This window comes from Macaca nemestrina, chromosome 15 (genome assembly GCF_043159975.1).
Source record: "Macaca nemestrina isolate mMacNem1 chromosome 15, mMacNem.hap1, whole genome shotgun sequence".
In the NCBI taxonomy this organism is placed as follows: domain Eukaryota; kingdom Metazoa; phylum Chordata; class Mammalia; order Primates; family Cercopithecidae; genus Macaca; species Macaca nemestrina.
Window position 1 is genome coordinate 15,786,224 of NC_092139.1, and position 27,989 is coordinate 15,814,212.

Here is a 27,989-nt window from a genome sequence, read left to right on the forward strand (position 1 = left end):
CTGGGCATGGTGGCATTTGCCTGTAATCCTAGCATTTTGGGAGGCTGAGATGGAAAGATTGCTTGCTTTCCACCTGGGATGTGGGATCACAGATTCTATACACAGATATGAATCATTAAGAGTTCAGAAGTTAAGCTCCTTTTAAGAACACTCATTATATTCTTTTTGGAGCAGAGGTTGCAGAATTGTGATCCCTAACAAAAATACTGTGTATAAAACCTCCAAAACGAAGTATTAGCTTAAATTGGCAATACCACAACTTTATAACCAACTAAATCTTTACCGTGGCTATGCAACTTTTTGCTTTGTGGCCAGAAGTTTTTTTGGTTTCTGTGTTTTTGAGACAGGCTGTCTGTCACCCACGCTGGAGTGCAGTAGCACAAACACAGCTCACTGCAGCCTCGACCTCCTGGGCTCAAGCAATCCTCCCACCTCAGTCTCCTGGGTAGCTGGGACTACAGGCATGTGCCACCATGCTTGGCTATTATTATTATTATTATTTGTAAAGGTAGGGTCTCACTACATTCCCCAGACTGGTCTCAAACTCCTGGCTTCTAGCAATCCTCCCACCATGCCAGACCCTAGACTTAAAAAATGAGAATTGGCTGGATGTAGTGGCTTACGCCTGTAATCCCAATACATTGGTAGGTTGAGGTGGGAGGATCACTTGAGCCCAGGAGCTGAAGACCAAGTTGGCCAACATAGTGAGAGACCCCATCTCTATTTTTTAAAAAAGTTAGAATTTATTGTGTTACTATAAGAGATTTGGAAAATTATACCTTTAGTTTAATTATTGGGGAATTATACTGTTAGTCTCTTACTCTTGTGTATGGAACTATGTCCCGAATCAAATTTATGTAGATCCTAAACACTGGTATGAGAATCTGATTAGTATTTGTCACACTGACTTAAAAATTGGCATCTCAGCTGGCGTGGTACTCACGCCTGTAATTTCAGCACTTTGGGAGGCCAAGATGGGAGGATCGCTGAGGTCAGGAATTCAAGACCAGCCTGGGCAACATGGTGAAACCCCATCTCTACAAAAAAATACAAAAATTAGCCGGGCAAGGTGTCTCACTACTGGTCCTGTAGTTCCGGCTAATCAGGAAGCTGAGGTGGGAGGATTACTTGAGCCCAGAAGGTCAAGGCTGCAGTGAGCTGTGATTGTACCACTGCTCTCAGCCTGGGCTACAGGGCAAGACCCTGTCCCCAAAATAAATAAATAAATAAATTAGCATCTGAACGTTTCAAAGCTGTCAGTGTGTACTTGTTCAACCAATAGCTACTGCTTGATCCTTACAATTAAATTTTGTAACTAGCAACAACAAACAAAGTTAATAGATTCAAGAAGTATATAAAGAATCTTCTCATGACTGGAATTTTCCCCCTTTGATTGGTGAGGGACATACACTGATCCAAAACTATGGCTTGATACATGTTTTTAAAATTACTACATTAGAAACAGCTATACTTTTTAAATTTTTATTGATTTACCACCTGATCAAAGCATGGGATATTTTAATAGTATTATACATAATATTTTTACATAGAAAACTTTACATAGCATTTCATATTATATAATTCTGCTTATTCTTTCAAAAATTTATACATCCATTGGGCAAGGAATGGTTTTCATTAAATTACCAATATTAAATGCACTTAATCATTGTGTATAGATTAAACCAAAGTAACTATTAACTAACTTTTAGGCATTTTAAGGAGGTAAAACATACATTTTGCACATAAATATTTGATGCAAATATGCAGATAAAATTTTTTAAAAATTAGAACACTGAGTAAAACAACACCTTTGATAGATTACATTGTTTTGTTTTGAGAGCAAGGATTTCCAGGTATGTTCATTCCTTAAAATACTCAGCTTTGGTTTCTTTGTTTCCCGAACTGCAAAGCTGCTGATAACAAAATTCCAAGATTTCATGTGAGTTCAGCTATGTCTACTTTAACAAAAATATTAAAACAAAATTTGGAAAATGCAGTATTAAGGATCCAGCTTCTATTGAAACCAATATCCATTTGCATCATAACAACAAACATCTGAATGAGATGGTCATACTTGTACTTATCAGCAGGTTCCTTTAATAACAAAGACTACTAAATGTATATACCCTTAATCACAAAAGAACAACAAAAAAAGTACAGGGTTTTTTTTTTTCTCATTTTGTACAAAAGTCATCTGTCAGAGGAAAATGTTGTGTTTCCAGATATTATAATACAATTTTCATAATGTATGTTCTTTGGTTGTACATAAGGAGTACAAGGAAAAGATATATTTGACTCTAAAGATGTGTATCAGAAATAAAAATTACCCATCCACTGTTTGTTGTTAAGATGCCAAAGCTGGTGATTTCCCTAACAGACAATGAAGAGAAACAAAATTGCTCAAAGCAGCAGTATTGTAACAAATAAAAACTTCTCGAGAGACCTAGCACATATAATCAACACTTAAAGCATTCTGAAAAAGAAATAAGGCCTTGGAAAATGTTTCACTCTCCTACATTACTCGGATAAATAAATGGTGTTCTGGCCTGATGTTGCAGTTGTACATACCCTTTCACTAGTGTTTGAGTGGCACAGGCCACATTTACCATGAGAAAGAATAGATTTACTCATAAAAATGAATTTAGGCTGAATGGCTTATTATTGGAGGTAAGGGATTTCCTCTGTTCGTCACTGTCCACTGATAAGAAAAATTACCCTGGATGGTTTTACATCCAGTTTTTTAAAAGTCCATTGCTGGTACAATTCAAATGCCTCATTCAGAAAATTAATTCTTTTAAAATACTAAACTAATAAGAAATTTAAGCCGGAATGTCTTCAGCAAGTAATAAAATGCACTGACACATCTGCTACACTGCAAGAGGCAAAATTAAAGAGAGGGCAGGAAGACACCGGAAAGATTTTAGTCACATTCGATGAAGAAAATGACATGAGAACCTCAGAAGGAAAGGAAAATAACCAATCAGGGATATAGCTGCATGCAAGATAAACTTAATGAATGAACACGTGTTCCCCATGTATACCTTTAGTACAAATATCAATGGAGGCAACTGACTTGTTGAGGTGGCAACGTGCTATGATACCAGGGAGCGTAGGTTTCACAGTGCAGTGGATTCCAGGGCAAGCCAGTCAAATGTGCCAACATTTTCCACTCACAATAAAGTATTCTCCCGTAGTCCTTTCCTGCTAAATTATATAGCTCCTTTTATCTAATGTATGTACGTCATGTAAAAACCTAAACTTGTTCATTTTTTCTTTGGTAGAGAAATTAAAAAACACTTTTTGGGAAAGAAAAAAGTAGATAAGAATTCTGCTGGCCAAAAACCAAACATTTCTCAAGGCTATTAAAACAAGAAAACAACTTAAGAATATCGGTCTCTTAGTAAGCAAAAGCACCAGAAATCCTTCTCTACAAAGAAAAAACATCCGATTTTACAGATAGGTTCCCAAACTACTAACTTCTAAGGCACCAGAGTTGACATCAATACAACCCAATTTACAGGACTAAAGAGCGTAGGTAGACGTCTGAATGTTTTAATCACTCCGTGTAACACTTTGTCTAACGCTCAGCGATGCTCTAGGTGAGCAGTGGGTAAGGGCAGAGAATGAGGAGTGTGTGCTCCTTCTCATGGGTGAGCATCCATGTATACTGTTCGCAGGTTCGGGTCGTACTTGTGTACTGCCCGCTTTTACACAAGCTGCATCAGAACTCAGTTCTACTGCAGGTGAGAGTATTGCACCATCATTAACATAATAAGGACCTCAGAATCTAACTTTGCCGAAGAATTCAACTCCTAGGCTCAGATTAATGGAAGTGCTGGGCACATGCTACCTCCTGCCATTGTCACAGTTCAGCTGTGCTGGCCCCGACACAGCTCCAGTTCCACCCATGACATGAGGCCAAGGAGGCTCATGGGAGCGGCTTCTTATGCACAGTTACTGTCCCTCTCTGGAGGGTCTAATGGGGACTGTGCAAAGCAGTGACACTAACCGCCAGTATACTCACTTTTCTGAGGTAAAAATAAAAAGGTTTATTCAAGGATAAATGAACTCTGGTTAAATTACTACTTCATTTTCATTACTACTTCATATATTAGATTTCAGAGTGTGTGAGATGGACAGTGTATTCTGGAAATTTTAATTTAACACCCATCCACAAATACTTCAAGGAAGGCTAATAATCATCTTCATTAAATTGTTCACTTTTTCCTGTAGACTTTTTGTCCCCATGTTACTAAAACAGGGAGATCCACGAGGCACATTTTTTTAACCTCGCAAAACTCTTAATTCTAACTTAATAACTAAACTTCAACCAAATTTTCAATATCTTTTTGTAAAATACTTTTAAAATCACTCAGACATTAACAAAACACACACACAAAAAACTCTTCTCTAATCCCAACCTGTCCCTAAACTAATCTAATTATGGCTGACTCATAACTGACAAAAACACTCAAATTTCTCTAACACACTCAAAACAACAACAGAAAACCCAGCATATTTTAGGTGGCAGCCGTTACAAGAAGTTTTATTAACATACTCTCTAATAATCACAAATCTATACAGCTATGTTCAGTATTTTCAAGGAGAGTGACTTCTTCTTACAAAACGTTTATGGCCAATCATGGGATTTTGCTAGAAAATGATGGCATATGCAATGACAGATTTGACAGTTTAATCAGAAAAATGGAATGATAGAGATGAAGCAGACTCCCCACCTACTGTGCTAACTGGGTATGCAACGGTTTAATGAAATACCATAAGCCTTAGTTGGGGACTGTGATGGAGCAGCGTAGAGGCCATCCGTATCCAGGTCATTCTGAGATCCAAGATGCCAACTCCTTGTTTCTATGACCCTTCACGAGATGTGCCAGTCAGAGATGGCATGCTGAACATTCTGCAGAGCTGCAGCAGTGGCCGGGGCGGCCAGGGCTACCACACTGGTGACAGTGCTGCTGGTACCTGTGATGGCTCTTCTGGAATCCATATCTTATACACAACACCTATCCGTAGGAAGAACTTCCGCAGAACTGCTCGGAGCTCGGGGATCAAGTCAAACTGCATAATTTCACACAAGTAGGGGTAGTACATTGAAGCATGTGCTTTGAACTTGAGGTGGGAGAGAAACAGATAAAATTAGACAGTTTTTCTGGGGGCCACCAGTTTTTCAGAAGTGTTAATCTCACCCTGAAACTTATTACAATATTGGTGCTTTGCTTGCTATTAGAAAGTTGGGGCCGGGTGCAGTGACTCACGTCTGTAATCCCAGCACCTGGGGAGGCCGAGGCAGGTGGATCGCTTGAGCTCAGGAATTTGAGACCAGCCTGGGCAACATGGTGAAAACCCGTCTCTACCAAAAATACAAAAACTTAGCCGGGCGTGGTGGCGTGTGTCTGTGGTCCCAGCTACTCAGGAGGCTGAGGTGGGAGGATGGCTTGAGCCTGGGAGGCAGAGGTTGCAGTGAGCTAGATCACGCCACTGCATTCCGGCCTGTATGACAAAGCAAGACTGTCTCAAAAAAAAAAAAAAAAAAGTTGAAAGAAAACCTTGCAAATTAAAGCTTCTTTCAGTTATATTTAACTTTAATTAAATTTGGATAGTCTTGTTGCCAAAAGTCAACAGCTCTTTTATTTTGTAAAGCAGGTTCCTAGGTCAAAACCAGTACTTCACAATCTTAACCCTCTTCCTGCACTGAAAATCACCATACCATTCCTAACAGCAACACATGAGGTCTAAATTTCAGCCTTTTCAACTAGGGTTCTTCCAGGGAAAAAGCCCTAATATCCTGTGGCACCCATTTTCTGTAATGAATTAATTTCTCTCCAATGCATCTAGAATGGTGCTAGTCATGTAACCATCCTTGGGAGAACTGAGAAAACAGTTACTGCAAACTCTTGAATGAAAAGCCAACCCAAACTTTATGTCCTAGTGGAAATGTCAGAGTTTACTTGTTCATACCTTTTCATCATTTATTTTGAGAGTTTTGGTTAGAAGTAACAACAGGAGACTTGTCCAGGCCTCCCGATGGCTTTCAGAATTCACGGTGATGAAATAGGCAAGAGCTTCACTGCAAACACTAGAAGAATTAGAGAGGTGAGGGCATATCAAACAATTGATTAACATCTCACATTCAGGGGAGAACTATTCATTCTTGTGCTATTTTTTAAATTCTTTTAACATGTTTTTTTAATTACTTTTTTTTTTTGAGACAGGGTCTTGCTCTGCCACCCAAGCTGGAGTGCAGTGGTGTGACCATGATTCACTGTAGCCTTGACCTCCTCGGGCTCAAGCTGATCCTCCTACCTCGGCCTCCCAAGCAGCTAAGACTACATGCTTGCGCCACCACTCCTGGCTTTTTTGATTTTTAGGAGAGATGGGGTTTCACCATGTTGCTCAGGATGGTCTTGAACTCCTGGGCTGAGCAATCTGCCTGCCTTGATGTCCCAAAGTGCTGGGATTATAGATGTAAGCTTGAGCCTCTGAGCTCAGCCACTGCAGTAACCATTGAGCACCCACTCTGGCTGTGCTATCTGGGGCAAATCACTGAGCCTTAGTTTCTTCAGCTATAAAATGGAGATAAAAAATTGGCCAGGTGCAGTGGCTCATGCCTATAATCCCAGTACTCTGGGAGGCCAACGCAGGCAGATCACTTGAAGCCAGGAGTTCGAGACCAGTCTGGCCAATGTAGCAAAACCCCATCTCTACTAAAAATAGAAAAATTAGTTGGGAGTGGTGGTGCATATCTGTAATCCCAGCTACTCAGATGGCTGAGGCACGAGAATCACTTGAACTCGGGAGTTGGAGGTTGCAGTAAATTGAGATCATACCACTGTACTCCACCCTGGGCGACAGAGTGAGACTGTCTCAAAAAAAAAAAAAAAAGAGTTCAAACTCAAGGGAATGTTGTGAGGATTACATGAAATAAATATGTTAAGTGATAACTTGGCTCAGTCCTGGCACATGCCTAGGGCTGAGCTCAATCAACGTCTGTAGCATAGGAGCTTATTACTCACAATTATATAACTGCCTTTCTCTCCTCACAATCACATTTAATTGCTTTTTTTTTTTTTTTTAAATCATGTTATGCCAAAAACTTGACATTTACATATCTCTTTTTTTTATTTTGAGACAGAGTCTTGCTCTTGTTGCCCAGGCTGGAGTGCAATGGCACAATCTTGGCTCTTTGCAACCTCCGCCTGCTAGGTTCAAGTGATTCTCCTGTCTCAGCCTCCCGAGTAGCTGGGATTACAGGCACCCGCCACTACGCCTGGCTAATTTTTGTAATTTTAGTAGAGACAGGGCCATGTTGGCCAGGCTGGTCTGAAACTCCTGACCTTGTGATCCGCCTGGCTTGGCCTCCCAAAGTGCTGAGATTACAGGAGTGAGCCACCGCGCCTGGCCTTACATATCTCCTTTACAGAAACTTTATAAGACTGTAGGTATTTCTCTTTTGGGCTTAAGTTGAAATAAGCCATTAGTGCCTCCTTTAGTTAATTAATTCTCTTTTCACTATATGACTTGTTATTTATTCTCATTGTAAGGTAACTGATAAGTGTAAAAAATTATAAAAGAAGAAGGCCGGGCGCGGTGGCTCAAGCCTGTAATCCCAGCACTTTGGGAGGCCGAGACGGGTGGATCACAAGGTCAGGAGATCGAGACCATCCTGGCTAACATGGTGAAAACCCGTCTCTACTAAAAATACAAAAAACTAGCCGGGCGAGGTGGCGGGCGCCTGTAGTCCCAGCTACTCGGGAGGCTGAGTCAGGAGAATGGTGTAAACCCGGGAGGCGGAGCTTGCAGTGAGCTGAGATCCGGCCACTGCACTCCAGCCTGGGCGACAGAGCGAGACTCCGTCTCAAAAAAAAAAAAAAAAAAAAAAAAGGAAGAAATTATAAAGAAGAAAAAAGTTACATCATTCTAAGGGATATATGACAATATTTTGGCAGATTTCCTTCCAGTTTTTTTTTTTTTTTGCTAAGATTTCAAAAGAAAAATTGCTCACCTGTAGTCCCAGCTACTCAGGAGGCTGAGGCAGGAAGAGCTCATAAGCCCAGGAGTTCAAGACCAGCCTGGGCAACATAGCGAGACCCTGACTCTAAAAAACAAGTAAAACGCCCCAGTTCCTGAAAATTGCGAGTAAAAACACTTTTGCAGCTTCTTTTTGGGAGTAAAATTTATTGTATTATGAACAAGTTCACACATTAAGTAAAATTATTTCTTAAAAATTTCACTTTTAGGCCAGGCGCAGTGGCTCACACCTGTAATCCCTGCACTTTGGGAGGCCAAGGTGGGGGGATCACGAGGTCAGGAGTTCAAGACCAGCCTGGCCAATATGGTGAAACTTCGTCTCTACTAAAAATACAAAAATTAGCCAGGTGTGATGGTGCACGCCTGTAGTCCCAGCTACTCGGGAGGCTGAAGCAGAAGAATCGCTTGTACCTGGGAGACGGAGGTTGCAGTGAGCCAAGATCACACCATTGCACTCCAGCCTGGGTGACAGAGCGAGACTCCATCTCAAAAAAAAAAAAAAAAAAAATTCACTTTTAGGCCGGGCACGGTGGTTCATGCCTGTAATCCCAGCACTTTGGGAGGCCGAGGTGGGTGGATCACGAGGTCAAGAGAGTGAGACCATCCTGGCCAACATGGTGAAACCCCGTCTCTACTACAAATATAAAAATTAGCTGGGTGTGGTGGTGCATGCCTGCAGTTCCAGCTACTCAGGAGGCTGGGGCAGGAGAATTGCTTGAAACCAGGAGGCGGAGGTTGCAGTAAGCCAAGACTGTGCCACTGCACTCCAGCCTGGGCAACAGAGCGAGACTCCATCTCAAAAAAAAAAATTCACTTTTAATGGGGATATTTCATAATATCGTAATTTAGGACATATCATAACTTAGTTGAGCTGCTTAAAATTTTTTCTCCTGATAAATCTTCAGTGAATATTCTGTGTGTTATTCCTGGTTCCTATTTCTAAAATATTTTCTGAAGCAGATTCTGTAACAGTGGAATGACTGAGTCACAGAGAATGAACACTTTAGGGCTCCTGGTATCCCACCTACTTTCCAGAAAGATCATGCCATTGTACACTCCAACGAGCTATGCAGGAGAGTGCATTCTCACCACACATTTGCCAGCACTGTGTGTTACTGTTTTTAAACGTTGCAGGAGAAAAAGAAAGCTCAGGCATCAGAATCCTGCTGATGCCCAGGAAGCTGGTTGGCAAAGACCTACTTTTCTGGCTGGGGCTTCCTCATCAGTATTCTACTCTCTCCCCATTGGTGCATTTCTGGATAATTTTGTAGGCACATCCTAGTTATATGATTTAAATTACATTCTTCTTGGAAAGACGGAATGATGGGATGTTATTGCTGACAACAGTTCTAAAGAGGACCTGGTCCCAAGAGGGATAGTAACCTGCCTAAGACCACAAGGCTCCAGCCAGAGTCAGGACTTCCATCTAGCCTGCTCACTGCTAGGAGCAGTTTTCACTGTCCATGTTTCTATGCGTAGCTCCCAGCACCCTTCAACTCCTGGGCTCAAGCAAGGACTTATCAGTGAAACAGATAAGGCTCTGCCCTCTTCAGGGCATTAAAAGTGAAGTGGGAGAGTCACCAAATAGAAAAAATAAAAAGGAAAATAATTTGTCAGAGTGTCAGCATATATTTTTCTCCCACTCTTTTCAATCCACAGTATTGCTGTGACACATTTTGTATATGGCAGATAGAAATCTAATCAGAAACTATTTTTCTTACGTTAAAAGTCTCTGCTGTATTTCTTCCCAGGAATCCCTGCGGTTCTCATCAACATACATTCGAAACAGGATCCTCAAACAACAGGCCAGGCTGCTGGTTTCTTGTTTTAGAAGATTGGGTTTAGACTTGCCCTTAAAACCTAGAGATCAGACATTCATATAATTAGTGCACATTTCTAAGATAATGCTGATAACTGTGTATGAACTAGAAATCTAGTTACTTCATGAAATATTGAAACATCTGTTTTTTTTTTTTTTTCTTTTCTTGACACCGTCTCGCTCTGTCACCTTGGCTGGAGTGCAGTGGCATGATCATAGCTCACTGCAGCCTCCAATTCTTGGGCTCAATGATCCTCCTGCCTCAGCCTCCTGAGTAGCCAGGACCATAGATGTGTGCCACCATGCCTGGCTTATTTATTTATTTATTTATTTAATGGAGTTTCACTCTTGTTGCCCAGGCTGCAGTGCAATGGCGCGATCTCAGCTCACCACAACCTCCGCCTCCCAGGTTCAAGCGATTCTCCTGCCTCAGCCTCCTGATTAGCTGGGATTACAGGCACCCACCACCACACCGGGCTAATTTTTGTATTTTTAGTAGAGACAGGGTTCTCCATGTTGGTCAGGCTGGTCTCAAATTCCTGACCTCAGGTGATCTGCCTGCCTTGGCCTCCCAAAGTGCTGGGATTACGTGAGCCACCACGCCCAGCCAATTTTTTAGAGTTTATACAGACAGGGTTTTACTATGTAGCCCTGGCTGGTTTCAAATTCCTGGACTCAAGCAATCTTCCTGTCTTAGCTTTCCAAAGGGATGGGATTACAGAAATGAGCCACTGAGCCTGGCCTGAAACATTTTATATATATTCTTAATACAGATCGATTGTGATACCAAATGAAGGCAGTTACGACTCTCCAAAAGTCATCCTCTGTATAAGAACTTCATTTCTCTTTTTTTTTTTTTTTTTTTTTTGAGATGGAGTCTCGCTCTGTCACCCAGGCTGGAGTGCAGTGGCCGGATCTCAGCTCACTGCAAGCTCTGCCTCCCAGGTTTACGCCATTCTCCTGCCTCAGCCTCCCAAGTAGCTGGGACTACAGGCGCCCACCACCTCGCCCAGCTAGTTTTTTGTATTTTTTAGTAGAGAGGGGGTTTCACTGTGTTAGCCAGGATGGTCTCAATCTCCTGACCTCGTGATCCACCCGTCTCGGCCTCCCAAAGTGCTGGGATTACAGGCTTGAGCCACCGTGCCCGGCCTAGAACTTCATTTTTCAATGCCCTGTACTGTTCTCCATTTATTTATTGGTATTTTATTTTATTTTGAGACAGAGTCTCACTCTGTCACCCAGGCTGGAGTGCAGCACACAATCTAGGCTCATTGCAACCTCGACCTCCCAGGCTCAAGTTACCCTCCTGCCTCAGCCTCCTGCCTAGCTGGGACTACAAGTGCACGCCACCATGCCTCACTAATTTTTGTGTTTTTTTGTAGAGACGAGGTTTCGCCATGTTGTCTCAAACCCCTGACCTCAAGTGATCCACCCACCTCAGCCTTCCAAAGTGCTGGGATTACAGGTATGAACCACCTTGCCTGGCCTGCTCTCCATTTAGACTTTGCTTATTGGCTGGTGAAGCCATTGGTTTTGGCTTCTCAAATGTAACAGCTCTTAAGAATTCTAGGCTGGGCATGGCGGCTCACGCCTGTAATCTCAGCACTTTGGGAGGCCGAGGCGGGTGGATCACGAGGTCAAGAGAGCGAGACCATGTTGGCCAACATGGTGAAACCCCATCTCTACTAAAAATACAAAAATTAGTTGGGCATGGTAGCACGTGCCTGTAGTTCCAGCTACTCGGGAGGTTGGGGCAGGAGAACTGCTTGAACCCAGGAGGCAGAGGTTGTAGTGAGCCAAGATCGCGCCACTGCACTCCAGCCTGGTGACAGAGTGAGACTCCATCTCCCCCCTAAAAAAATATAAATAAACAAAAAAATAAAAACACATTCTTAAAAACAAAGTAGTACCAATCAGCTTTAGAGATATGCAAACCACCCTCACCAGCAAAACCTTATTATAGGCAAAGACATAAAACAGCTGGATATTTTAAGGCTGTAGAGAAAAATGACATTCTTTAATTGTGGGTTAAAATAAATATTTGGGGACAAAAAGTAATGGTAACCAGGCCAGGTGCAGTAGCTCACGCCTGTAATCCTAGAATTCTGGGAGGCTGAGATGGGTGGATTACTTGAGGTCAGGAGTTCAAGACCAGCCAGGCCAACATGCTGAAACCCTGTTTCTACTAAAAATATAAAAATTAGCTGGGCATGGTGGCATGTGCCTGTAAACCCAACTACTTGGAAGGCTGGGGCATGAGAATTGCTTGAACCTGGGAGGTACAGACTGCAGTGAGCCGAGATTGCACCACTGCACTCCAGCCTGAGCAACAGAGTAAGACTCTGTCTCAACAACAACAACAACAAAAAGTAATGGTAACAATACAAAAATTATATAAAGTATCACTTGTATGCAAAGTTCAAAATAATGAGAATCCCACCAATACCCCGGAAAAAAATATTATTTACTTCCAGGGTTTATGTATTTACTTTTGGAGGTAGGAAAGTGAATAAACCCCTAAAAGGCTTGGAAAATTGATGAATGGTTTCTGTTTTTCTTAGACTACCACATTTTTTATGTCATATTTAACTTTTAATTTAATGTAAATTTTTTTTTTTCCTTGAGACAGGGTCTCCCCCTGCTGCCCAGGCTGCAGTGCAGTGTGCAATCTTGGCTCACTGCAACCTCCATCTCCTGGGCTCAAGTGATCCTCCCACCTCAGCCTCCTGAGTATGGTATGCACCACAATGCCCAGCTAATTTTCATATACTTTTTTTGGGTAGAGATGGGGTTTTGCTATGTTGCCCAGGCTGGTCTTGAACTCCTGGGCTCAAGTGATCCGCCTGCCTCAGCCTCCCAGAGTGCTGGGATTATAGGCGTGAGCCACCACACCCAGTCATAAAATTTCTTGACTTGTTAAATCCAATTCTCCAACTTTCAATTTGTCTTTTTTTTTTTTTTTGAGATGGACTCTTGCTCTGTTGCCCAGGCTGGAGTGCAGTGGCGTAATATTGGCTCACTGCAACTTCTGCCTCCCGGGTACAAGCGATTCTCCTGCCTCAGCCTCCCAAGTAACTGGGATTACGGGTATGCACCACCATGCCTGGCTAATTTTTATATTTTTAGTAGAGATGGGGTTTCGCCATGTTGGCCAGGCTGGTCTTGAACTCCTGGCCTCAAGTGATCTGCCTGCCTCAGCCTCCCAAAGTGTTGGTATTACAGGCGTGAACCACCGCACCCGGCCTCAATTTGTCTTTTCATCAAATACGTACTGAGAATCTACCATGTACTGGGATGAAACCTATCCAATATTTCCCTTCTCTCTCCCTCAAGCATGAAAATATCTGTTAAGTTATTATAGCTATGTTTAAAATTTTGCGCATTTTCCAAACACTATGATGTTTTGGTATGGTGACCAGTGTGGCCATCTATTTTATCTGCTGTGTGGCCTTACCTGCTCGCCACAGGACAGTCCGCTGCTCATAATTGGAGTTGAAGGCCTTTGAGAATGAATGGGATTCCTGCAAACAGTCCAACAGCTTGAAGAGGTGCTGGGAAGACATGTACTTATACATGCCCTGATCCTCCGTCTCTATGTGGATATCTGCATCCAGCGTGTCTTGCTAGAGGACAGGACAGAGGATAGAAGAGCTAGTGAAGAAGATGGAATGCTCTGGCATTGTGATTGCAGACAATGGCAGTCATCCTCTCCCAAAGTCATCCTCTCTATAAGACACACTTTATTCCCCAACACCCTGAAACATTTCCATTTAGACTCTGCTCACGGGCTGGTGAAGGAACACACTGAGCTGTTCCATGATGCCAGGTTTGGCTGGCCAAAGTTTCATCAGTGCTGCCTCCATTGCATAAACAGGAGTGTGTGTGTCTCCAATTATTTCATTACAGGAATGCTTTTTTGGAGACAGTCTCTCTCTGCCACCCAGGCTGGAGTGCAGTGGCTCAATCTTGGCTCACTGCAACCTCTGCCTCCTGGGTTCAAGTGATTCTCCTGCTTCAGCCTCCTGAGTAGCTGGGATTACAGGTGCCTGCTCCCACGCCCGGCTAATTTTTGTATTTTTAGTAGAGATGGGGTTTCACCATGTTGGTCAGACTGATCTCAAACTCAACCTTGTGATCTGCCTGCATCGGCCTCCCAAAGTGGTGGGATTACAAGTGTGAGCCACCGTGCCCGGCCCAGGAATGCATTTTTGAAACATGTATGAAATGCTAGGAAACTTTATTGAACAAGTTGACTAAAATTTAAAAATCAAAAAGGACACTCACTGCTGTTTATTTCCAGCAGTAATAAAATTTACATTATTTTTTGCTACTATTTAAAACATGACTTCCTCTATGAAAAAAAATCTTGATTTTGGCTACTGTTGAAACACTAGAAACTGTCACAGCTTAACCCACTTGGATGGTAACTGGGTGCTACAGCTGAGAGGTGGCAGGGGCTTTGACTGAGTTAGAGATTTCTGGTTTACCGCAGTCCCTACCCAGCCTGCCTCACTCGCTTTACTTACTCACTCACTCTCACGGGATCTGCTAGCCCCTGAAGCACTGACATTTGTAACCCATGGTGTAGGATTACTGTCCAACTTTTGGACACTCAATTCTCTATGTTTTCAAGAATCTGATATGTAGGCTGGGCATGGTGGTGCATGCCTGCAATCCCAACACTTTGGGAGGCTGAGGTGGGCAGATCACTTGAGTCCAAGAGTTTGAGACCAGGCTGGGCAACATGGCAAAACCCCATCTCTACAAAAAAAATGTAAAAAATTAACTAGGCATGGCAGCATGTGCCTGTAGTCCCAGCTACTTAAGAGGCTGAGATGGCAGAATCACCTGAGCCTGGGAGGTTGAAGCCCCAGTGACCTGTGATTGCACCACTGCACTCCAGCCTGGGTGACAGAGTGAGACTTTGTCTCACCAAAAAAACAAAACAACAACAACAACAACAAAAGAAGAATCTCATATGTAGAAAGTTGCATATACAAAACAAAAAATGAAATTTTTGAAGGAAAAACTGGGATCTTTATATATATTTTTCCTTCTCACTTATTTGTGATTAAACCCTGTATCAATTATGGGGACTAGTTTCTGTGATAACTAACACTAGTGAGGTGGCATCTGAGCAGTGGTATGTTGATACACCCACTCTCTGGGGTATGGGGTATATACTTAAAAAAAATGAAGCCCTGATGTTTAGTCTTTGCTGTTTTTTTCTGATGTAAATAACTCCCATTAAGGCCAATTTTAAGCATCAACATGCCATCACTGAATGTGAGGTTGGAAAGAGATGAGCATAACGGGCTCTGGAAAGCCAGTATGAGCTGGCTCCTGCACAACACTACATCAAAGCAACCTTCCTATGGACAGGGATGCTCTTCCCAAGGCCTCCTGTTCTTACCTGGGCCGCAACCATGTGCTCTGCATCCTCCTTTTTGCTCGTTGCAGGGTAGAACACAATGTTGTCAATGGTCTGTATCAATTCCAACTGCACCACACACTTGATGAGGAGGCTGGCAAACAGTTTCTGATCTATGTTAGATGATAAAGATTAACCCTAATAATGATTCAGCCAATATTGAAGAAATATCCACTGAGCTCCTACTACGTACAAGGAGGGATTTATTTTTTTAAGACATGGGGTCTCACTATGTTGTCCAGGCTGTTCTTGAACTCCTGGCTTCAAGTGATCCTCCCACTGCAGCCTCCCGAAGTGCTGGGATTACAGCATGAGCCAGTGCACCCAGTCAAGGCACAATTCTTAATGTTGTGGCACAGCAATGAATAAACTGGACAAAAAAAATCTCTGCTCCCATGGTGTTGACAGACAATAAATGAAATATTTTAAGGATAAGATATTGTATGTCAAATATTGATGATAGGTAGAGACAGGGATATAAAGTGTCAGGGTAGGATTGCAAGTTTAAGCAAACTAGTCAGGAAAATCTCTATGAAAATGTGATATCCGAGGCTGGGCATGGTTGCTCACGCCTGTAATCTCAGCACTTTGGGAGGATGAGGCAGGCAGATCACAAGGTCAGGAGATCAAGACCATCCTGGATAACATGGTGAAACCCCGTCTTTACTAAAAATACAAAAAAATTAGCCACGCGTGGTGGCAGGTGCCTGTAGTCCCAACCACTCGAGAGGCTGAGGCAGGAGAATGGTGTGAACCCGGGAGGCAGAGCTTGCAGCGAGCCGAGATCTCGCTACTGCACTCCAGCCTGGGCGACAGAGCAAGACTCTCTCTCAAAAAAAAAAAAAAAAAAGAAAAGAAAATGTGATGAGCAAAGACCTGAAGAAAGTGAGCTATGCAGGTTCTGTGTCCTCCAGCAAGTTTCTCTGCTACCCAGTGGGCTACTCCTAAAGACCACCATTGGACTATGCCCTAACCATAGGAAGTTTCAGGTTCCTGCAATAGCCAGCCTCTCTGAAGAGGCCAGAAGCCTTTTAAATACAGATGGGATTTCCTCATGTTGCCCAGGCTGGTCTTGAACTCCTGCGCCACAACATCAAGCGGTCTGCCTGCCTCGGCCTCCCAAAGTGCTAGGTTTGCTGCTTTCTGCATTTTCTACTTCTGTATCCCTTAAGAGTAAGAGTGGTCTTTTGTTCCTTTTAGTGGTTAACAACTTTTGAATAGTTATCAATTCTTTTTTTTTTTTTTTTTTTGAGACGGAGTCTCGCTCTGTCAACCCAGGCTGGAATGCAGTAGCATGATCTCGGCTTACTGCAACCTCTGCCTCCTGTGTTCAAGCGATTCTCCTGCCTCAGCCTCCTGAGTAGCTAGTAGCTGGGATTACAGATGCGTGCCACTGTGTCAGCTAGTTTTTTGTAATTTTAGTAGAGAAGGGGTTTCGCCATCTTAGCCAGGCTGGTCTCAAACTCCTGACCTCAGGTAATCTGCCTGCCTCGGCCTCCCAAAGTGCTGGGATTATAGGCGTGAGCCACTGTGCCTGGCCTACAATTCTTTTTTTTTTTTTTTTTTTTTTTTTTTTGAGACAGAGTCTCGCTGTGTCGCCCAGTGAGAGTGCAGTGGCACAATCTTGGCTCCTCCAGTTTCAAGTGATTCTCCTGCCTCAGCCTCCCAAGTAGCTGGGACTACAGGCGCCTGCCACCACACCTGGCTAATATATTTTTTTTTCTTTTGAGAGGGAGTCTCACTCTGTCGCCCAGGCTGGAGTGCAGTGGCGCAATCTCAGCTCATTGCAAGCTCCACCTGCTGGGTTCACACCATTGTCCTGCCTCAGCCTCCCGAGTAGTTGGGACTACAGGCGCCCACCACCACACCCGGTTAATTTTTTTGTATTTTTAGTAGAGACGGGGTTTCACCGTCTTAGCCAGGATGGTCTGGATCTCATGACCTCATGATCCACCCACCTCAGCCTCCCAAAGTGCTAGGATTACAGGCGTGAGCCACCGCGCCTGGCCCACATCCAGCTAACTTTTTTTGTACTTTTAGTAGAGATGGGGTTTCACTATGTTGGCCAGGCTGGTCTTGAACTACTGACCTCATGATCTGCCTGCCTCAGCCTCCCAAAGTGTTAGGATTGCAGGTGTGAGCCACCACGCCCAGCCCCAACAATGCTTTATATTGAATTTTCCCTGTTCAAATTAGCAGTGTGATTTCTGCTTACTGAGTAGACTAACTAACATTCTCTTTGTGTTCTCAATCCCTGATGGCCCAAGGGTGGCCCATGTCAAATACATCGTAAGTGTTCACTGGTTTGACTATAGGAACAGCAGAGATTTCCTTTCCCAACTTATTGTTATAAAATCAGAATGTTGAAAACATTAAATATTTCAATGATAGAAAACAAGGAGGTTGAGTCATCTTCAAGTTTTTAAAAGTGGCTATGAAATTATTTTTTCATTTCATTAAAAAAAAATTTTTTTTTTTGTCATAGAGATGGCATCTCACCATGTTGTCATAGAGATGGCATCTCACTATGTTGGCCAGGCTGGTCTTGAAATCCTGGGCTCAAGCAATCCATTGGTCTTGGTCTCCCAAAGTGCTGGGATCATAGGTGTCAGCCACTGTATCTGGCCAGTTGTGAAATTATAAAAACATGTAACAATTCTTTTTTTTGAGACAGAGTTCCGCTCTAGTTGCCCAGGCTGGAGTGCAATGGCACGACCTCGGCTCACCGCAACCTCCGTCTCCTGGTTTGAAGCAACTCTCCTGCCTCAGCCTCCTGAGTAGCTGGGATTACAGGCATGCGCCACCACGCTCGGCTAATTTTGTATTTTTAGTAGAGACGGGGTTTCTCCATGTTGGTCAGGCTGGTCTCCAACTCCCGACCTCAGGTGATCCACACGCCTTGGCATCCCAGAGTGCTGGGATTACAGGTGTGAGCCACCGCGCCCAGCCCAACATGTAACAATTCTCCATGTTGAATGTTTTATTTATTTATTTTTTAAATACAGTGGAGTTCTAGCAGATGTACATTCAACTTATGCCAAGTCAATTAAAGCATTTTGGACCAAAAATAAAAAGAAGGAAATGATAATAGTGCAAATATTTTGTCTGCCTGAGCTTACGGCTGAACTGGGAGACTGGGAGCAGTAAAGGCACTGTTCCCTGGGGAAATGGGAGGTGGCTTGAGTCCTAGGTACTTCTCAGAGTGTAGACACTCGCTGCACTGAGTGCTTCTTTTATTGAAAGAAATGTACACTTGGCCTCCACACAGAAACTACTTTAACTGGAGCTCCTGAAGAAAAAGAGGCTGGGCATGGTGGCTCATGCATGTAATCCCCACACTTTGGGAGGCCAAGGCAGGAGGATGGCTTGAGTCCAAGAATTCAAGACCAGCCTGGGCAACAAAGTGAGACTCCATCTCTAAAAAAATAAAATAATTAGCCGGGTGTGGTGGCACACGCCTATAGTCCCAGCTACTCAGGTGACCGAGGCAGGAGGATTGCTTGAGCCCAGGAGTTCAAGGCTGCAATGAGCTATGACTGCACCAGTGTACTCCAGCTTGGGAGATAGAGTATGACCCTGTCTCCAAAAAAAAAAAAGAAAAAGAAAAAGGAAAAGATATCATTCTATCACTGGGCATTGGAGAGAAGCTGGCTGCAGCAGTTAGCGAGAGACAGCATGCCAGTGCCAACGTGGTACCTCTTTAATGAATTTCAAGGGTGACTACTTTTATTCCTTCTAAAGAAAATGGTAACCGCACACTGTTTTGGTCAAATGTGCTGCTTCAGAAGTTAGCTTCAATGTTAACAGCTACAGCCTAGCATGTTGAGGACAGGGTGGGACTGCTATAAAGGCAAACAATAGGGCACACAACTTTCAAAGGACCAGAACAACCTTCACAAGTTCCCATTCCTCAGGCTGCCAAAATGTGTCTGAATCCCCACTCGACTACATGTTGTCAAGTTCTATCATCTGTCTAAGCCCCAGTTGCCTCAAATGTAAGACAGTACCTCTTCAAAGGCTAGTATGAGGATTACATAAAACAATACACATGAAACACACAGTACAGTGCCTGGTACCTACAGCTGTTAAACTAATTTTTTTAAATGATAGTAAAACACACCATAAGCAACATTAAGAGACAATTTGGCAAAAATAATTAGAAACTTATATCAGAAAAAGGGTTTCTAGTACACAAGAGCTCCTCCAAACCAATAAAAAAGGGGCCAACAATCAACAGAAAATGAGCAACGATTATGGAGTTCATAGAGAAGAAAACAGAAGTGCTGCTTTAACGTATGAAAAACTATTCAATTTGACTCATAATTTGAAAATTCCAAGTTAAAATTAGTCCAAAGTTGTATTTCATCTAAAAAGATCATGTAAACAGCTACAAATTTAATAGATAGCAATGTGGAAATATTTAAAAATGGCAAATTCACTTATCCACTGACTCCAGTACATTTTTAGGAATTTATTACATAAATTCACAAATGACATACGTATTGGGTTATTCAATGCAGTATCGCTCCTAACAGCAAAAGATTAGAAATAATGTAAATGGGCCGGGCGCGGTGGCTCAAGCCTGTAATCCCAGCACTTTGGGAGGCCGAGACGGGCGGATCACGAGGTCAGGAGATAGAGACCATCCTGGCTAACACGGTGAAACCCCGTCTCTACTAAAAAGTACAAAAAACTAGCCGGGCGAGGTGGCGAGCGCCTGTAGTCCCAGCTACTCGGGAGGCTGAGCCAGGAGAATGGCGTAAACCCGGGAGGCGGAGCTTGCAGTGAGCAGAGATCCGGCCACCGCACTCCAGCCTGGGTGACAGAGCGAGACTCCGTCTCAAAAAAAAAAAAAAGAAATAATGTAAATGTAGGTTAAGAGCAACTCAAGCAATAAAAGCATGTCTACAAACTGGAATAATAGACAACAGTATAAAAGAATGTGAAAGCTCTTTATGTATCGATTTTGAATGATCTCTAAAATATATTAACTGAAAAAAGAATAAGGCATACTATGCCATAATTTGTAAAAGGAGAAAATTCATATGTACTATGTATGTATGTGAATGTATATGTGTATGTACTTGCCTGCATATGGATAAAATGACTCTGGAAAGGTACAGAGAAACAGGTAACCTTGGCTGCTGCAGAGAACTGGCAGACTGACGCATAGGGCAGAAGGTGGCTTTTCATGTTTTTACCTTTTTGTGTCTTCTGAATATATGAATCACATAAACATGTTATTTATTTAAAACAAATTAAAAAGTGGCCTTACTTGCATATGGTCTGCCCTTCCAGCTGTCATCTGTTGGGTTAGAGAGCTGGCTCTGGCCTCTCTCAGAGGGATTTTTATCTATGCTGCTTAAAGACTGGCGGTCCAGATCCACATCCTAAACATAAACCAGAGGGAAACACAATGCTCACTTTTCTTCATCATAATTTGGGCAGAGACGTGCCTGTTTTAATATGGCTGGTCAGCCTGTATTCAAGTGCCTTGCTTAGCTCAAAATAAAATTATACCACATGCTTAATGTAACATGCCTCACAGGCTGCAACGGAGAGATTAAGAATTTAAATTACTTCTCCTCCCAGTAAAATTTCATATTTTCCTATTTCAACCAAGAGGACATTTCTCTACATATTAGGATTTAACAATAAGAGTGACAAATTTTTTATGCGATCAAGTTCAAAGATAAATTACTAGTGCAGTAACTAGTTTTTTAAAAAGTTGACAGCAGGCCAGGCATGGTGGCTCATGCCTGTAATCCCGGAACTTTGGGAGGTCAAGGCAGGCGGATCACCTGAGGTCAGGAGTTCAAGACCAGCCTGGTCAACATGGTGAAACCCCATCTCTGCTAAAAATACAAAAATTAGCTGGGCGTGGTGGCGGGCACCTGGAATCCCAGCTACTTGGCAGGAGGCTGAGGCATGAGAATCGCTTGAACCCAGGAGGCAGAGGTTGCAGTGAGCTGAGACTGGGCGGCTGCACTCCAGCCTGGGGACAGAGAGACTGTCTCGACAAAAATAAAATAAAATAAAAAAATAAAAAACTTAACAGCAGAAGACAGTTGCTGTATCCCAAATGTTTTTTAAAATCTAATGGTCTTAGAGTCATTTAGGAATAAAAGTTAAAAATTCAACTCCTCTCTGTAAACCAAAGTATTTAAAAGTGAGATTTGAATTAGAACTTCTTTATGTGGACTCACACAAAAAGTAAGAACTACCACTTCTTTGGTGAAGAGGAAAGCACTATTAATTTAGGAGGGCAACAAACAAGCACAGTTACACCAAAGCACTGTTTACAATGTTGAAATCCTAGAACTAACCTGAGAGTCTGGTAAGGGAGAAGTAAAGAAATTATAATACTATGCAGCCACTGAAAAGGCTGCTCTTAAAGAATAGTTTAAAATATGGAAAAACACTTACATGTTGTTATATGCTAAATGATCCCTCATTTCAAATGTGGCTGGCTTTCCTAGGCAGGCACAGTCACACAAAGTGGCAGCTAGAAATGTAAACTGCTTTTTACTTGGCGAGGTTACTTACTTGCTTAATGCTTTTCTGGACTTTCTAAAAAATATATTATGAACATATATTATTTTTAGATCTTATAACTTTTTTACTCACTTCCCATTAAAAAAAAGTACAAACTATACAGGCTTACTGATCTTTTACTAAGATAGAACAAAGAAAAGACAACCAAAGAAGAACCCCAAATCCTACCAAATGCTTTTCTGATGAATCTTCCTCCATTCCTACAGGTCTCCATGTCAGCAAACTTAAGAAAAAGAAACAGAAAAAAAATAATCAATGTGAAAGGCAATCAGGAGCTTTAAGACATCCAATGCACACGGAGATAAACGGGAACAACTGCATGAACACTTACACATGTGGGATGGTTGTTTTGAAAATATCCAACATACAGTTGCAGGTTTCATCCCAGACTTCAGGACTGAATTTCTCTCCATTGGATATTACTAAGTTTTCTAAGCAATTTGTACCTGATCGCGCCAACTGTTCGTTATCTGTAAAATAAAGCAGTATCTATCATTAAACTTCTACTGCTATTTTGATGCCAACCAGGTCTCAAATACTGTATATTGTGAGTTGGAGACAGCAACTGGTGAGTTTCTAGGCTTTTAATTAATGAAGCCATGCTACAGACAGTATTAAAATTTTCATTAAAATTTTTTTGAAGAGATAAAATTGTTTATCATAGTTTTATTGCTAAAGAAAGAAGGTCGGCCGGGCGCGGTGGCTCAAGCCTGTAATCCCAGCACTTTGGGAGGCCGAGACGGGCAGATCACGAGGTCAGGAGATCGAGACCATCCTGGGTAACACAGTGAAACCCCGTCTCTACTAAAAATACAAAAACTTAGCCGGGCGAGGTGGCAGGCGCCTGTAGTCCCAGCTACTCAGGAGGCTGAGACAGGAGAATGGCGTGAACCCGGGAGGCGGAGCTTGCAGTGAGCTGAGATCCGGCCACTGCACTCCAGCCTGGGTGACAGAGCGAGACTCTCTCAAAAAAAAAAAAAAAAAAAAAAGAAAGAAGGTCAACATTTTGCTACTTTAAGTGGCTCATGTATGAAAAATGGTAATAGAAGAGAGAAAATACTAGACCAGGTTTTCAAAAATTTAGTCACTCATACACTACATTTCCAATTTTTGCCATTTGAACAATATCAAAGATTTTGTCATTTATTTTAAAATTAAGTCACTTTTTCAAAAGTGTAACTAATTTGGCCTTGCCCTAAGCCAAAATTATCTACGGAATCCAGGTCTAATGTGCCAGCTGGGTATTTTTCCTGACAAACTCTAAAATAAACACACAACTACTCAAATGAAAAATGTCTCTTGATGAAGCTGTTGATCTTGACTGAAACAGTACATTTTAAAAACATTTTACTAGAGAAAATTTCAAACATACAAAAGTAAAAAGAACAGTATAATACGTGAAGGTACATCTTGTAGAATGTAAAAATAACTATATCCCATCTTTAGGAAATGCTTTATGAACTGACTTGGGGGGGACTGTTTTTATATTGTAATTAAAACACACACATTTCACCAACTAAATTACACATTGTACTCCTTGGCACTACATCCATGCTTTTAAATATTGAAAAAACTAACCTCTCATTAAGGACTATGTAAGAAAAATGATGCCTAGAGGCTTAAAGAGTACCTTGTTTTACGCACCACTGCAATTGTGCAAATACATCAGAAAGAAGAACTTCATTCAAAGCTTCATAAAACTGGGTAAAAACATCACAAATAGCATAAAGTGCGTGATTGCAGGTTGTTGTCATCCACTCAGATTTCTGGGAAAACAAAAAGATAACACTTAAAAGCTATTCTCCCTGCAGTGAGATGGGCACTCTTGTACTCCTGGGAAAACTGTTGTAGAAAGCAATTTGGTGATATGTATCAATAAGACATCTTAAAAATGTTAACACAATCATATGTACAGAGGATATACACAGGGATATTTATAAAATTATGGTAATGATGCCAAAAGTGGAAGCCAGAAGTGGAAAAAAAAATGGATAGATTTGGTTACTTAAAAGCTAACTTTTCCAAAATGAAAAGAAAATAAAAATAATAAAGTGGGAAATCATCTGCAACTCATGTAAGCATATGCTACATTATTTATATATTTAAAAATGCATAAATCAATAGAAAGATGAATAACCTAGTAGATGAGCTAAGAGTAATTCACAAAAGAAGAATTCATAAAAGGCAACTCTTAAGAATGATCAATCCTATGAGAGAAAATATGCCACCTCACTAGCAGTTTGAAACACTTTTTCAATGTGATACATTTGGCTTATCAAATTAGCAATGACTAAAACAAATTAAAATGAGAAGACCTGGAATGAATATGGAGAAACAGGAACTCTCATGCATTGTTGACAGAAGTGTAAATGGCTACAGAGATATTTGCAGGTCAGCTTAGTGGTACATATCAAAAGGCTTAGTAATATGCAGGCCCCAAACCTGGCCACGTGTCTTTAAAGAGGAAAACACCACCACAAATACAAGTGCAGCTGCAAAAAATGTTCATTTCAGTGCTGTCCAGAAAAACCGGAAGCAGCCTAAATGTTCATGAGCTGTGGAACATCCACAGCTAAGACTATTTTGTAGCCATTATTAAAACAACATTGTAGAAGAATGGCTGGGTGTGGTGGCTCACACCTGTAATCCCTGCACTTTGGAGGCTGAGGCAGGTGGATCACTTGAGGTCAGCAGTTTGAGACCAACATGGCCAACATGGTGAAATTCTGTCTCTACTTAAATTACAAAAATTAGCTGGGTATGGTGGCATGAGCCTGTAGTCCCAGCTACTTGGAAGGCTGAGGCAGGAGAATTGCTTAACTTAGGAGACGGAGGTTGCAGTGAGCTGAGATTGCACCACTGTGCTCCAGCCTGGGCAACAGAGCAAGACTCTGCCTCAAAAAAATGAAACAAAACAAAGGAACAAACAAACAAACAAACCATTCTAGAAGAAAAGTTATGGCTATGGAAAAATACTCATGTATTAAGTTTAAGAAGTAGTTTACATATGTGTGTTGGAATTCTATTTTCATAGAAGAAAAAAGGTGGATCACAAATACATGTGTGGGTGGACACACAGATGAAAGTCTTAACAGTGGCTGCCTATGAAAAACTGCAACTGTGGGTGTTTACATTTTTCTTTCTTTTTGTCTGTGTTCTGTAGTTCTATTTGTTTTATAATGAGGAAAAACATATTTAAATTTAAAAAGATTAGAAAACTCCATCTATACTATGACCTCAACCATATTTATTTATTTAAGAGATTGGGTCTCACTATGTTGCCTAAGTTGGTCTCAAACTCCTGGCCTCAAGTAATCCTCCCACCTCACCTTCCCAAAATGCTGGGATTATAGGCATGAGTCATTGTGCCTGGCCTCTGAACCATATTTAAACCATGCAGAAGACTGAGAAAAATTTGCAAAAACATTAACTCTAATTTTGGATGGTAAAAGGAATAATTTTTTTGTATTTGCCTAATATTCCATATTAAGCATATGTTACTTTTATGTTGGGGTGAGGGAAGGAATGCTGTTCCCAAAAGAAATAAAAAAGATACTTTTCCATCTAAAAATCTTGAGCCTAGAATACCCTTTCGTTATCCCTGAACCTCTAAGGGACAAATAAAAACACCTACAGGCATCAAACATCCTTTTAAAAAAAAAGGCCTAATATTCAACATCATCTCCAAATGCAACTTCATTAAAAACCCTTAAGGGAGCAGAGACATTCCACTTTCTGACTGCTCAGAGGTTGATATGAACAAAACAACTAAAATGACCAGTCAGCAGCCCTGCTGAACTGGAAGGTGCAATGCCTGAGGGCCAAGCGGCAGGCCACAGAGATGCGTTTCCTCTCATTCTTCTGAACGTGGGGAGAGTCACTCAGGACTAGCTGATATTGGTAGGAGAGTATCAGAAAGGTGTTTCCATTTTAAAAACCTTAAGTTGCTCAGTATTTAAGAACTCTGGGTAGACGATGACGCAGCCCCTAGAGGCAAATATAGGCCAGAAAGGCTTTCCTCTCCATCATACCCAGGGCAGTGCTGTAGTTTTCACCCACCTCTGACTGTTGCTCAGGGAGTTTCATATTGTCAAAAATCCGAAACACAATTCTGAACAGGTCTTGCCACCAGTGTTTTTCAAAGGTGTGGCCATAGCTCTTCATGATCTCAAACATGACTGTGAGTCCCCTGGAGGAAACAAAGTCAGGCACAGAAGAGAGAATGGTGGAGAAGAGAACAACGGAGAAAAGAGTGGGGTCAGGTAAGCAAGTGACTGAGGTTCACTTCAGTGATGTAAGGGGCCACCACACGGGAACATGGTTACCTTGTTCGTACATCTAACTTGCATCTATTAATGATGCAGGAGAGTTCGAATAAGATGGGGAACCAGCCTCGGACCCAGACTCTGTCACCAGGAGCTACATTCATGTCATCACTTGTGTATTCTTGTAGCACCTATGATGAAAATCACATCTCAGGTGTAAACTAATCATGCAAAAGGAAGGAACTGAAAGGGAACTATATACCGATTAAGGCCCCACACATTTTTCTCTCCCAAAAATCTCCATTCAGCAAGGGTACAGTGGGAACAGACTGCACAAAGACATTATCTGTCCCAAAGGGCATATGAGCAGCTTCCCAGTACAAACCTATGGACCTCTGCGGGTTTTAGAACAAGTTGAAGGGGGCAGATCACAAGAGTCCTGGGGGTGGGAGGTATTATACTAAGAAGCGCTCTAAAGGTCAATGGTATTGACAAAATATCCAGGATAATTCATTATCTTAGGTCTTTCTGGAATGTTACTGTAATACATATTACTTAAAATAACATCCGCAGCTACTATTGACTGAGTGCTTGCTATGGGCCAAGCACTGTTAAAAGTTCTTTTCATGGATTAACAATTCTCACAAGGATTCCAAGTGGCAGGTAGAAACAATGGTCCTGGGTTATAGATGAATTAAGTGAGGCATCAAGAGCTTCAGTAAGCTGCTCAAGGTCATGCAGCTAGGACCTGGCAGTCTCTACAGTCTGCATGTATAGCCCTACTCTCTGCCCTATTTCTGGGATTTTGACTCCTCTGCTCTGTAACCACTCTTGAAGTGGTACTGAAATTTCTTTAGCAACTCTTGTTATCTAATGTTAGGCAATTTCTCTCTGTGCTTTGGTTAACTCTCCTGTACAATGGGATATAATTACGTCTCATAGGTCTGACGTGGGGACTAAATGAATCAACATACAGAAAATATCTAGAGTGGTGCCCAACAAGTACTAAGTGCTCAACCAACATTGGATCCCATTATCATCACATCTTAGTGAGCTGTTGTAAGGGATGAGACATCTCACCTTAGAGGTTTACAGCTCTTTCTGTAAAGGATACTGAAGTAGAGATCTACACAGGACATCATAGTTTAGACGGACTTGTTTTCAGCCTATTTCAGTGTTTTGGGACTCTGTCATTTAAACCAAATAGGCCTCTTTAGAAAGATGAGACACATCAAAAAAAAAAAAAACCCATGATTTTCAGGAGAAAACAAAAGGTGATTTTTAAATATGATTTCTCAGGCACATTACAAAGACATAATGCCATTTCCTAAAAGGGAGGTTTGTTTTCTTTCAAATAGAAAGGTCTAGCTTCTTGAGCTTTGCCAAAATACAAAAGCTAAAATACAAGTAACTTCTGCAAAAACAATTTGTAGAATACCATAGGTTCAGTATGAATAAAATACAGAATTTCACATATACCAGATAATGAAAAGGCCTAACTCCCTGCCATGGCAGCATTTTGAAATAAACGCCTAATTTAGGGCAAACATACATTTCTAAAAGAGCAGCTGGAAAGCTCTTTGTTAGGAGCAAGAATTTCTGCTTCATGACCTTTTCCCTTCACTGCCCATCTGAGTAAGGGGGGAAAAACGAACCCGAGGCCTCTCAGAGACGTATTTGCCACAGAAGCGGATGAGCCGAATCGCTTCCATGCTTGTGTCAGGGAAAGCAGCGTTGCAGGCGAACTCTGATAAGCACTTCACAGCATCCTGAAAGGAATCGATGGCTGCAGGAAAATGGTGCTGGAAAATAGTTGCTGGGGGAACACAAGGCACATTTATCATAAGATCAGGATTTAGAAATGGGGATGAAA

General features: G+C 41.9%; 1 protein-coding gene across 2 annotated transcripts in view; it reads right to left on the reverse strand.

Moving 5' to 3' along the window:
• Window positions 1-1,468: 1,468 nt before the first annotated feature.
• LOC105470707 (ARF guanine nucleotide exchange factor 2) overlaps window positions 1,469-27,989 on the reverse strand; it is a 115,662-nt gene continuing 89,141 nt past the window's right edge. For both annotated transcript variants that reach the window (XM_011722911.3, XM_011722910.3), the window contains exons 28-39: window positions 27,772-27,932; window positions 26,177-26,307; window positions 25,911-26,040; window positions 23,482-23,617; window positions 22,183-22,321; window positions 22,020-22,074; window positions 20,572-20,686; window positions 15,279-15,409; window positions 13,320-13,488; window positions 9,768-9,906; window positions 5,977-6,094; window positions 1,469-5,127 (exon numbers count right to left, since the gene is read on the reverse strand). In XM_011722911.3, the coding sequence (XP_011721213.1) occupies window positions 4,951-5,127; window positions 5,977-6,094; window positions 9,768-9,906; window positions 13,320-13,488; window positions 15,279-15,409; window positions 20,572-20,686; window positions 22,020-22,074; window positions 22,183-22,321; window positions 23,482-23,617; window positions 25,911-26,040; window positions 26,177-26,307; window positions 27,772-27,932 (1,601 nt within the window). In that variant the 3' untranslated portion in view covers window positions 1,469-4,950. The remainder of the gene's footprint in view (window positions 5,128-5,976; window positions 6,095-9,767; window positions 9,907-13,319; window positions 13,489-15,278; window positions 15,410-20,571; window positions 20,687-22,019; window positions 22,075-22,182; window positions 22,322-23,481; window positions 23,618-25,910; window positions 26,041-26,176; window positions 26,308-27,771; window positions 27,933-27,989) is intronic.